Below are 12,289 nucleotides of genomic sequence, written 5' to 3' on the forward strand. Positions count from 1 at the left end.
AAATCCCTTTTTTTAATATCTACATGGCTGCTGCATGCACTACATGGCCCATGCAGAATATTACCCTCAGTGGTCCACGTCACAACGCTACGTCGATTCTCGTGTCATGGTCTTTTCGCCCTTTTTCATTATTTCCGGCGGTCCTGGTCCAGGTCACCACATTTCATTTCAATAAATAGATTGAAAACAATTTTAATTGGCTCCTCAATTACTTCTTTTAAAATAATATTAATCCGTGAACCGTATACGCTATACGTGTCGACGTATGACAAAAACCGACTGACTAAATCTAATTATCAGTGTAGTGGCGCATTACGTGAGACCACAAGACCGCCATTAAATAAATAAAATAAATAATAAATTATTTTTAAAGCAACAAATGATCAATTGCACAGGCACTGTAAATCAAACAAGCAGTAATAATTATCTTTTAATTAATTACCACTGTGTCTTCTTGTTGTTGTTCTTTAGCTCTTTATTACCCTAATTATAATAAACATTGGTCAAATTCTTGGGAACATTAAAGTTGCAAGCACAAGGTCATGTTTTATAATTTTTTTTATTTTTTTTAAATAAGTGCTAAAAAATTATTATTTTTTGTTGTTTTTATTTTGTTTTTGAAATTAAAATTAATAGTTTGTTAAGTGTTTTTTTAAAATTTTGAAGTAAGTAATGCATTTTGTTTCTATTTTTTTAAATATTTTTTTATTAATATTTAATATTTTACTAAAAGGTATGATATTAGGCACGGAGTAGATAGTCATTATCCTTTAACACGCGATAATTGTCAACCCCGGAGACGTGGGCCCCACTCGCGGGAGCCAATTCGATTCCTGGACTTTTCGGCCACGCGGGGCCTGGGCTCTTGGCAGGTGGGGGCTGGTGGACATAGCGCTGACGTACCCGCGACTTACCCCCCTGGAAAATAAAAGGACCGCCCTTTGATCAGGAAGTCCCGCGGCGGTGGGTTCTCGTGACGAAGTAGGTAAAGGCCACAACGTCTATCCACGTGGCCGGATGCCATGGATTTTAGTTCGGCACGGGGGATCCAGCCAATAAGAGGGGTAGAAAACGAGAACGCTGTCTTCGAGCTGAGAGCGGCGTGATCCGTCCCGTAATTAACGAGCACTTAGTTGGAGGTGAGCGAAACTTTTCCAAATTAAATTATAAATTTAAAATAATTATAAAAATAGATTTCAGGGGCATTTGTTTTTATTTTAACCCAAGATATTCTCTCATATCTTTCTACGATTCCATCTCTCATTTGTTTCTTACCGTTCGTTCCACAACCATCCGTCCATCAATCCATCCCTCCTCCTCGGCCCGCTCCACCAATCGATCTCTTGTTCCCCATCTGCGCTGCATCCTTCGTCGAGCAGTTGATCGCACAAGATAGAAAGAAGGAGAGGAGAGGAGAGGAGCCGAGGGGGTTACTTGCTTTCCTTAAAAGGGGACAATTACCCGTTCCATTTAGTCGTCTTCGGATTATCAATCTTAACTAGGTACGTTCTCGTGAATCGGCTCGAACCCAAGCATAAAGGCGATTTTTTTCTTCTGTTTTTCGTAGGGAATTCTTTGTCTTTTGCTTGACGAGAAAACTCCTTGCAAATCCTTTCTTTGGGAGTTTTCTTGGACAGATCTGTTTGTCTCGAAGACGTTTGTTTACGTGGATCGTCGATTTGGTTGTTGAGTTTGGTTCATATTTATTTTTTGTTGTTATTTTTTTTATTTTTATTTAGTTTAAGTTGAAGTCTGCTTGGTTTTCCCTGTTTTATTAATTTTATTTTCTACGTTTCTTTTTAATTCTGTGTAAAAAGTTGGACCTTTGACTCGAGAGGAAATTTCTAGCTTGTTATGCTTCTGGCATTCTGTTGGAAAGGCTTCATCTTTTTACCTTGACGGGACAAAATTTGGAATTAGGGCTTGATTTGCGTAGCGCAACCTCTCTCCTCTTTTTGTGGTGAGCAATTTTAGCTGACTAATATGTTGTTCCCTTTGATTTTTATTATCAAGCTCAACAGATATTTCGTTGATGGGACAAAATCTGGAATTTAAGGCTTGATTGCGTAGTGTGACATCTCTCCTCTTTTTGTCCTGAATGATTTTAGCTGAGTAATCTGTTGGTGCACTGGAGTTTTAATTTCAACCTTGAAAAATATTTTAAATCTGAACCTTATATATTTGAGAAACAACTGTTGTTACTGAATCAATATATCACAATTGTGATACCATGTATGCAATATAAACTTCACATTATATCTGAAATTCGAAGTTGTCTTAATCATTGAGAAGCATAGTGATGCGGGGATATTTATTGTCATTAGAACCCTGGGTGGTTCTTGCTTTTATATATATTTTTTCTGGTTTCTCCTAGAAAAGGAGGTCAACATTACTTGTCTATTTTCAACACAAATAATTAGTTTAATCTTGATCATGATGCATATGATCCACCATCTTGTGACACAAGATAAGCAAAGATAGGATAACATTCAAAGGCTCTAGGTGATGATTTTATCAATGGAGTCTTTTGGACTATCAGAAAGAGTTAAGGTTGTGGTGCGAAGTTGAACTTGTTCATTGTTTGTGTAAAGAAAGCATATAGAATCATAATTGGATAATGGTCTGGAAATAATATTTTTGTTGCCATAGGAAAATTTAATTACTCAGGGTATGAAAGTTGGACTGGGTTATTTTCTTCTTCATATGCTATTTATTATGTTACTTTGCCTATTTCAGTATAAATGGTGGATAAACTTGCATCCTCAATTGAGATAAGGCATGCCTAATGTGGCTTGTAACTTAATCCTTGCCTATATGTCTTGAGCAATTAGTGCATAACTATGATTGCTCCTTTCATGCCATGTCTTTCTTTATGTCTCTTTATGCCACGTCATGTCTAGGGGAGGTTGCTTTTCTTGTTAAAATTTCAGTTTGTTGTATGGTAAAAAAACACATTGTTTCCAGGCATTTCTCTTTTTATTTTTGGTTCTTAGGTGTTGGATAAAAAATTATTTGGGTAAATTGCTAAATCCATTATGAACTTTATTTATTTATATCAGTTTTGTGACATTCTTTATTTTCTATCAAGTTGTTGTTAGTTGCTAACATATCAACATGCCACATGAACTAATCCAACTCACAATCCACTTCACCTCATTCAATTATATCATTTTATCTTTTATATTTATACCAAATTAACCCCTCATAAAGGCCTACAAACCATTGCAAAGGGTTTATTCGGTGTAGAATAAGAAATAAAATGATATAATTGATTCAGGACGTGATATGGATCATGAAGTAGAAAATTGATGATGCAACATGATGCCGTATGTGCAACTTACAACAATTCAAAAAAAAAAAAAAATAATGGCATGATAGATTTGTTATTAACAAGTAAGTTGTATGTGATAGATTTAATTTTAAAAGTTTTGATAGATTTGTTAAAGCAGGTAAAGTTCATGATAGATTTAGCAAGGTGTCCAAAACATTATTATCTTTTAATCACTAACAATGTATTGACCATCGTGAGAGACATTGAACATGTTTTAATGTACTTATCTGGGCTGTATATGGTTCCATCATGAACTAGCTTACATGCATGTGTACGTGGTCTCTTTTCAAAAATCATTATAGTTCACCAGCATTATTCAGTATCAAGTAGTAACAGAAGTATGAAGATTCAAACAAGCCATCTATGCCACATTAAATTACAAAGGTTAAACATTGAACATGATACCTAGGAAACTTTTTTCAGAAGTAATATAGCTGATTATAGATTGAGGCATACAATAATGTAGTTATGCAACCACTCACTGAAGCTTCACATTATTTGGTTCCAATGTGTTATACCAGCAAAATTTGTTCAACTGTTTGTGTATTGCGTCAGAAGATTATTTTCCAGCTTGTTAATGTTTATAACGACCATGATTAGATTATTTTTCAGCTCACTGGAGCTACACATTATTTGCTTCCAATGTGTTATCGCAGCAAAATTTGCTCAACTGTTTGTGTATTTGTCAGAAGATTATTTTCCAGCTCATTAATGTTTATAATCACCATGATTAACTTAGCTGTACATATATTTTTTGCTTTCTGATGCACAAAAAGTTTACCATCTTCTTCACTGATTTCGTTTTGTGTAAACAGCAGCTTCAATTTGATTTAATGCCAGATCAAAAGAACTTTGCTCCACCCTATGACAATTCATTTGAATTCGAACCTGGTTCTAGTTCTAGCAACTCGATGAATCAGCAAGTCTTGTGGAATAACATGCTTTTCAATCCAACAGAGGTTCAGAGCATGACAGGCCGGATAACAGCATCTGGAGTTATAAATATTCCATGCCTAAACATGGCTAATCAAGATGATGCTCAATCAAGTATTTGGGGCTCAAGAGGCTCTAGTTCTTCTAGCCAACACCATCAACAAGGCATCCATGAAGAAAACAAATGGGAGCATGGCTGGGCACCATCGACAACAGTTACTTCCCGAGGTGGGCCGAGGATAGAAGACAATCATTCTTATGGCTCTCCAATGCTTTCATTGGATACGGTCAGTAGAAGCCTTAATGTAGCTCAAGTTGATGGGATCCAGTCCTTTTCACAAAATAATCCATGGTTCAACAATTCACATCAGAATAGAGATATTACTGCTTCTCAAGTTGGTTTAGGCAACAATCTCTCAGAGTCAACATTTTCTCAACCTCCTTATATGTTGGGTTTCTTAGATGGCGAAAGTGTTTCCATGCCAATTGATTTATCCTCTGGTGAAAGTTCCGAGAATGTTGGTCTTTTGAGGGAAGATGATGACAGACCAGAGAATTCATTGGATGGACGACGCATATCCTGCAAAAGAAAGAATAGCGAAGGTTCTGCTGGACAGTCTTCAGTAAGTGGAAATGCAAGCACTTCTCAGCAAAGGGACAGCAGTTTACTGTATTCTCATATATATAATCCTGTGACTACAAACATTTCTAGTTCTGCAGGGTATCCTTCTATTCCACTTCCTCCTGAAGAGTATCCCATTACTTTGGGCGCTATTGCAAGAGGAGTGGCCTCTGATTGTTATCCCTCAGCAAGTGCAGCAGGGCATGCAGGAACCTCACGGAGAAATCATCGAGTGAGAAATAACCCTGCTCTGCCACATCCCAATTCATGGTCAGTAAATACTATTAGGCAACCAGATTCCTGGCTATATAATCAACCACCTCTTAATATCTCACAAAATCAGTCTCTCGAGCCAACACAAATCCTAACACCTACAAGTTCTCAAAACCAGCCTCTTATGCCAATTGTTTCTGGCTTACCCCAAATTGTATATCATGTTCCATGGAGTGGACCTTCAAATTCAAGAATTGGTACATCATCAGGCTCATTTAGTGCAGAGGACAGAATTGTTGCTGCAACAGAGACAAGTCAGTCGAGTAATATGCCGGTTCTTAGCAATTTGGAACTTGTTCCTGCAACAAGTGTAAGGCACATGCCACAACACCGCACAAACAGGAGTTTAGGCGGTAGAAGTGTAAACATGGCTACAAATTCACAAGCTGGTACAAGCTCAGGGTTGTATCCAACATTAGCTTCTTCTTGGGTACCTCATCAAAATCCTACACAATTTCCTCCCTTGACAGAAGCTACTTATCCGTCTTTATTTCCACCTGGAAGCTCTGAATCTGGAGGTCAGGGTACTAACTTTCCTCCACTACATTCTGCTCACTCTTTTAGCTCACACGAGGTAGCTCAGATTAGAGCAAGTTTGCGTGGCCCACCACCTATGTCACATGCAAGGTCACCAAATTTGTTGAGAAGGCGCAATCATGGTCTTTTGGGTGCTCCCATATCTCTTAGAAGTTTAACTGCTGCAGGGGAGGACAGAAGTAGGATGTTGTCAGAGGTATTTGTCAATCAGGCATTTTATATAATTCAAGAAGGATTTTGATGCTCTAACTATTCTTTTTTACATTGTGATTTCACTTCTGCTTTATTTCTTTTGACCACCTAGGAAACAGTTCACACTTTCTAATGAATTTCTCTATTAGCAATGTGTAATTATTTAAAACGGCAACTGTTGAACACTGTATAATTAACAGTGATACAACTCAAAAAGAAAACAGAGATACAATTGATTCTTCATCTACCACTTCCATACCCATCTTGGATATATGATACTTTGCTACAATTGGATATATGATACTTGAACACATTACCTATTGATTGCGTGTTAATTTTTAGAAATAGCCATGTCAGACCTTGATCTCCAAGTTATATATGGAAAGAGTATATTTTCTCAAGGAACTTGTGTTCCAACATAGTTGTTGAGTGTTTTAGCATTTTGTCTTTTCCTTCTTGAAATGATTTATATGTTCTAAAGTCTAGGAATAAGCACATCCAATCTCAATTTTTCTACACATGTCATCCAACAGATCACACTTCAAAGCTGAGTAACTGTTCAATGTGTGTGTACTGCATTATTTTCACCTAGTTTGATCTGATTGTCATGTTTCTGCAAACAAAACCAAATTTACTTCAAGGTATGATGAAAAACAATTAGTTCGGATCGCCTAATGTAGCTGAAACTTCACTTTATTTGCTTGGGTGTTCGAAGATAACTCAATCTTCCCAAACATAGGAAAACTTGGAGGGACAAATGGGTCTCCTTGCTTTTAGGTGGTAGACATACTTATACTATCTACTAGATAAATCACCAGTGGAACCCAATGCCCTCTCTAATCCTGTTGCACTGTGCATACACCTTATTAATGCTTGCACATCTTAATGATAACAATTGTCATGGATCTGTCATAATTATTTTTTAAAGGCTATTTAAATTCGTGATAATTGTTTAGTTACCCTATTTGGGAGTCAAGTTGTGTGAATGACTACTAAAATGTCATTCAAGTCCATTCAATTTCCAAATTGCAGCCACCATATTATGAGTCTTGATAAATCTTTAAACTAGCCAAGTCTATAAGTCCAGTCCGCAATCTATTCACCATGTAGTTTTTCATGCTAAACATTTTGAGCTCATATTAACCTTGAGAGTTACTGCTTGAGCTTGAGCTTAGGAATGAAAGGGAAGATGTTTGGTTTATGAAAATATGTAGTGAAGGACGATGCTTGGATAGTTTGGCAGAAAGATGTCAGATCACATGGAAGGCCCATGTGTCTTTTGCTTGAAGAGGAGGGGGTTGACAATCGATAGGGGTCAGGGTAATTTTTGGAGAAACGATTTGAGAAAGGAGAGATGGATAGGAGTGATATTAGACAGGATTTTTTGTTATGTGGATGTAGTGTTTTTGAATCAAGGAGTTATTATGTAAAAAATATGATTCATGGAGAAACAATAGTGCAACTGTATTTATATAAGATTTTATTCAAAACATCCCATGTAACAATAAAAGAAATAAGTATTTACATTTATAATACTAGTAGTACAAGTGCATAGGTTTAAGCAATAAAGAGCAATGCTTTAGCTTATAGAACACTACTATTTTTTATGTATTTAAATCAATGTTTTATACAGTTCTGTTCTAATGAGTGTATACTGGAGGTAGAGCTCTTGTGTGTCCAATATATGCATACTAATACATGTTTCTCCTAGATGATAGACTGAGAGAAATAGGTTGAAATGGTTTGAATATGTTTAAAAGTAACCTATAAATTCTATAGTCCGACGTGTTTAATCGATTAGAATGAAAAGTGTAAGAGACAGGAGAAAAACAACTTTTGCAAAGAATGATTTCATTGATTTGGATATCAGTAATGATATAGCCAACTCAATGAAGAGATAAAAACCATGTAGTTGACTCCAAATGGTTGAGATGAACACAACTTGGTGATGGGGATGAACAGATAGTGATGATATTATAGGTATAATTTGATCCCAACACTTTGCCAACAATTAGGAAGACTCTTACCAAGGCATCTCCATACATTAAATTGTTAAACTCAATTCGGTTATTGCCCCTGAAATGTAGCCAATATGGCTTCAACCAAGGCTCTTTAGATTTAGATACATTGCTACCCTAAGATATGGATTGTCTGAAGAAGTGGTTCAATGGTGGTTGTTGTGGGTGGAGCCACAGTTCAAAAAACTAGGGATGACATGGTGCAAATGGAGATGTTGAACAAGGAATAAGAGTTGAATGCAGGAAGTTGGGAAAGTGACTTTAAGGTTTCATGAAGGGTGATGCAACATGTTGTATAGTGGCAGTAGAAATCAAAAGTTGTGTGATGCTAGGAGTATAACGATTAGGAGAGGAAAATGATAGGTGTTATGGATGAAATGGAAGATGGGAAGACAACAATAGACCAAGAGAAGGATAAGTGTAGCTCCTGCAATGTTGAAATAAGGAGGGAACTGGTATATAATATTTTTTATTACTAAGCATTAGATGGATTACTTATTGCAAAGCTTGAACTATGAAGGAAAGCTCAAACTGCGCATTTACACTAGCATGTCTAGTTGATGATGCTTACTGTTTCTTGAGTGTTAATGCTCTAACAGTTGGAACTTCCTAGCTTCTTACTACATAAGTTTACATGGAACTATTCTTTGCTTCATTCTAATCCTCACAATTATCTTTACTGCTCAAACATCTCTGTGGAAGGTATGCACTTTTCCTCAATGTTCTTACATATATTTCTTGTATCAGATCCGTCATGCATTGGAATCCTTGCGCCGAGGAGATGGTCTTCGATTTGAGGTGAGTGTTTTGCCAGCTTTATTATCCAGTATTGAGTAACAACTAGTAAGGATGCATTTTTTAATTCAAAGAAAAATGAGTTGCTACTGAAGGATGGACTATTATGTCTGGCCGATTAATGGCTCAAATAGATAAACATGATTTTAAGGCCCAATTGCTCTATCACCCACCAATTGTGTAACCATAAAGTTGGCGGGCAACTAATATTAGTATATTATTGTAGCTACAAGATGATTCATGGGATAGCAAATTTGCACGAGATGTTCCAAGGGATTTAGTTGCTAGGAATGCAATGCATGTAGTGATATTTACATGTTTGGTTCAACAAAGTTAGTGACAGGAATGCGATTATACTTTGTTCTAGTTTTCAATACCATCACTTGTGAGTTTAACAATATCATTTAATCTTTTTCGAATTTAAAAGCATAGTAAGTTATGTATTTTAAATACAACCTAAGTTAATTGAAAATATACTATATTATCACTATTTTACATATAATATTAATAGGGCTATCTATGGTTCATGGCCTGTGGTAGTAATTTTATAGATATTTTTAACCAGCCTTTGACATGAAACCTTTTAGGTTGGGCATGTGGACATTGCTCTTGTATTTTAAAAGCCGATTGGTGGGTGGAGAATCCAGGTGTCCCATATAATCTTGTTCACATGGTCTCTGTGACATCATTATTCCTAAACAATTAGCAAAGACTGATTTTTCTACTCCCTTTGTATCTTTTCCATACAATATGCTTAGTGTCTACGCTTACTTAAAGCTAGGTTTATGCAGTTTACCATGTTGAGTAGCTGATTTGCATTTGGGTCATATTTTTTCTGCTATTTGATTATTTTTTCTGGATCGGGTTGACACCAATGCTCTGAAAGCCACACCAGATATTGAATCACTAAAACTACAAAACTACCAGATTGATGTTTTGACTGGTTGAACCTGTTGGACCCAATAAAATATTTTACATATATTTTATCAACTGAAAAATAATATTGTAAATGTACTTTACTTTTTAATATAAATGAATTTTTAAGTTGAATAAATATATTAATAAATAATGATAAAACTGTTGGTTGAACTGTCAGCTTAGAAATATATAAACTAAACTTTATATGCATAATATATTTTCTATCAATTAATAAGCTTATTGCAAATTAGTAATAAAAAAATTTAGTTAAGCATTTAAAATTTATGTTTTAGCTATTTTCTAGAATTTATATACAATAAACGTTATACAAAATATATTTTTTTTGTTCAATATGAATGAGATATGTAATAGAAACATTATATAAATAATTCATTTTAATGGATAAAAGAGAAAAATTGTATTAAGTACCACTGCCTTAATAGTTAATAGCTGTTATTTAGAAAAAGAATTAAAAAATAATTTCTTAATAGTTGATAGCTGTTATTTAGGAAAAATAATAAAAAATGAATCAAATGAAATTTGATCACTTGGCATCGAAAATAAGTGCAATGACACAACCAAGTGCTTACATCTAATTCTGGAAGTTCACAGTTTTATAACAAGTTTAATTGGGTTCCACTGGTTTTTAAGGAAGCCAGTTTTTGAATCAAATCAGACTGGTCTGGCTGGCATTTCTTGGTTTGACTGTTTGAACTGGTCTTGTCCAGTTTTAACAACATTGGTTGACATAAACTTATCAATATTACCAGGATTCCTTGTTTGTTGTTGTACTTCAATGATTTCACAAACATATAGTAGCGTTCCATTTTGTGTAGTTTGATAGGCTTGGTCTTAACTGTCCAGGATGTGTTTATCCTTGATCAGACTCTAATTTTGGCGGGCAGCGATTTTCACGATAGGCATAGAGACATGCGTCTTGATGTTGATAATATGTCATACGAGGTATGAACATCCAACATGATGCAAACTTTGAACTAATAATCCAATTTCATCATTTTCCAATTTATAAGACATTTTACTGAAACCAAGTATTCACTTTTGTCATAGGAACTCTTGGCATTGGAAGAAAGGATAGGTAATGTCTGCACTGGATTGACTGAAGAAAAAGTTATCAAGTGTCTAAAACAACGAAAGCATTCATCGACAACTCTCGGAAATACTATGGAACACGAACCGTGCTGTATCTGCCAGGTATTTGTCTAATTGTTCAATCTCATCAAACAGTCTTCAGTAACTGATGGAATCTTACTCCGCGATCGTCTCAGGAAGAATATGTTGAAGGTGATGGACTTGGGATCTTGGATTGTGGGCACGACTTCCACACGGCTTGCATCAAGCAGTGGCTGATGCATAAGAATCTTTGCCCTATTTGCAAAAATACTGCTCTTCACACATGATGATGCTTCGTTGGTGTGACTCAGGTTATCAAACTCAATCAGGGAGGATCCTCCTCGAGTAACTTGATTCGTCACATCGGATTATTGTAGCCTAAAATTAAACGCAGAATGCTTTATTTTTCTGAGATTCCAACTGTCAAATTTTGCCAATGGCTCAAATTGGAGTCAGTTGACTGCAACTACCCTACTTTTCAATAATTAAGCAAACTCTAAACTGGCGAAAATATGGTGAAATAGGTCTTTATGGTTTGATGCTTCATTGTCAAAGGGTAGTGGGGTGGATGCCTCCCTTCAAGACAGACTGATGATGCTATTAGAGTTTGTATTGTTAAACATTATGGCATCATCTATTTTTCTGTATGGATTGCTTCAATATAATGCAACTTTGCCAATGAATGCTACTTGATTTGTTTCCTTTCATTTGTTATGTTATAATATATAGTCGATTGCTTTCAAACTCGAATTTGTCTATCTAACCAAACCGTGACTTGGTTGGAGTTCTACAAAAATGAGTTGATTTTGCTTGCATTTGTTTGTCTAACCAAACCATGACTCGAATTTGTTTTCTTTTTTAGGATTCATGTAACTAATCTCACTAGATAAAATTTGGTTGTTGTAATAGTATTATGGGGTATTTTTTTTTTTTAAATCTTTTGCATTGAATGTTGTTTGCCTAGCTTTAAATATGACAAAGAAAATTGAAGAGAAATTAGGCATTACAAGTGTGGGTGCGGTGGAAGTGATTTGGATCACTGTAGAGGAGAGGTGAATAGTGATCTATAAACTAAAAACAACTCTTTTTTTTTCCTAATGACTTGGCAAGAACACACATAAGTTAATTGAAAATAGACACAACATTAAGGAAAGAGGCTAGACGAACTACTTGAGTTAAGTTAATCGAAAATAGACACAACATTAAGGAAAGAGGCTAGACGAACTACTTGAGTTAAGTTAATCGAAAATAGACACAACATTAAGGAAAGAGGCTAGACGAATTACTTGGTTTATAACTCTCGAGTTGCTAGTCAAAAAACTATGCACAAAAGCTCTACTATCTTCTCTCCTTTGGAAACTTACCGAAAATCTCTTACAATAATTGAGTACAAAAGAAATAATAGAACTGAAATAGAAATATTTGAATGTGTGTAGTATCTTATTCTTCGAGCTTCAGATATTTATAGTCTTCATCTCAATCTGACCATTGTGTTGACATGGTACCTTCTGGTCGCTTGGAAGCCTTATGGTCGATTGG

General features: G+C 35.5%; 1 protein-coding gene across 7 annotated transcripts; it reads left to right on the forward strand.

The window, feature by feature from the left end:
• The first annotated feature begins 1,241 nt into the window (after positions 1–1,241).
• LOC122027178 (probable E3 ubiquitin-protein ligase HIP1) lies at positions 1,242–11,438 on the forward strand. 7 transcript variants are annotated; one of them, XM_042586082.1, is made up of 7 exons: positions 1,242–1,502; positions 1,818–1,960; positions 4,147–5,892; positions 8,654–8,704; positions 10,484–10,582; positions 10,688–10,831; positions 10,906–11,438. In XM_042586082.1, exons 3-7 carry the CDS (start codon positions 4,165–4,167, stop codon positions 11,035–11,037), a joined length of 2,154 nt encoding a protein of 717 aa, XP_042442016.1. In that variant the 5' UTR covers positions 1,242–1,502; positions 1,818–1,960; positions 4,147–4,164; the 3' UTR covers positions 11,038–11,438. The 7 variants fall into 7 exon arrangements, with proteins under 7 accessions (XP_042442016.1, XP_042442060.1, XP_042442039.1 ...); XM_042586126.1 differs by having other exon boundaries at positions 10,505–10,582; XM_042586105.1 differs by having other exon boundaries at positions 4,150–5,892.
• The last annotated feature ends 851 nt before the right edge of the window (positions 11,439–12,289 follow it).

This window comes from Zingiber officinale, chromosome 1A, assembly GCF_018446385.1.
Source record: "Zingiber officinale cultivar Zhangliang chromosome 1A, Zo_v1.1, whole genome shotgun sequence".
In the NCBI taxonomy this organism is placed as follows: domain Eukaryota; kingdom Viridiplantae; phylum Streptophyta; class Magnoliopsida; order Zingiberales; family Zingiberaceae; genus Zingiber; species Zingiber officinale.

Coding starts and splice junctions, on each gene's coding strand:
- LOC122027178 (XM_042586082.1), top strand. CDS start 4,165: ATGCCAGATCAAAAGAACTTTGCTCCACCCTATGACAATTCATTTGAA. Junction 5,893..8,653: donor GAAGTAGGATGTTGTCAGAG/GTATTTGTCAAT, acceptor TTCTTGTATCAG/ATCCGTCATGCATTGGAATC. Junction 8,705..10,483: donor GAGATGGTCTTCGATTTGAG/GTGAGTGTTTTG, acceptor TTAACTGTCCAG/GATGTGTTTATCCTTGATCA.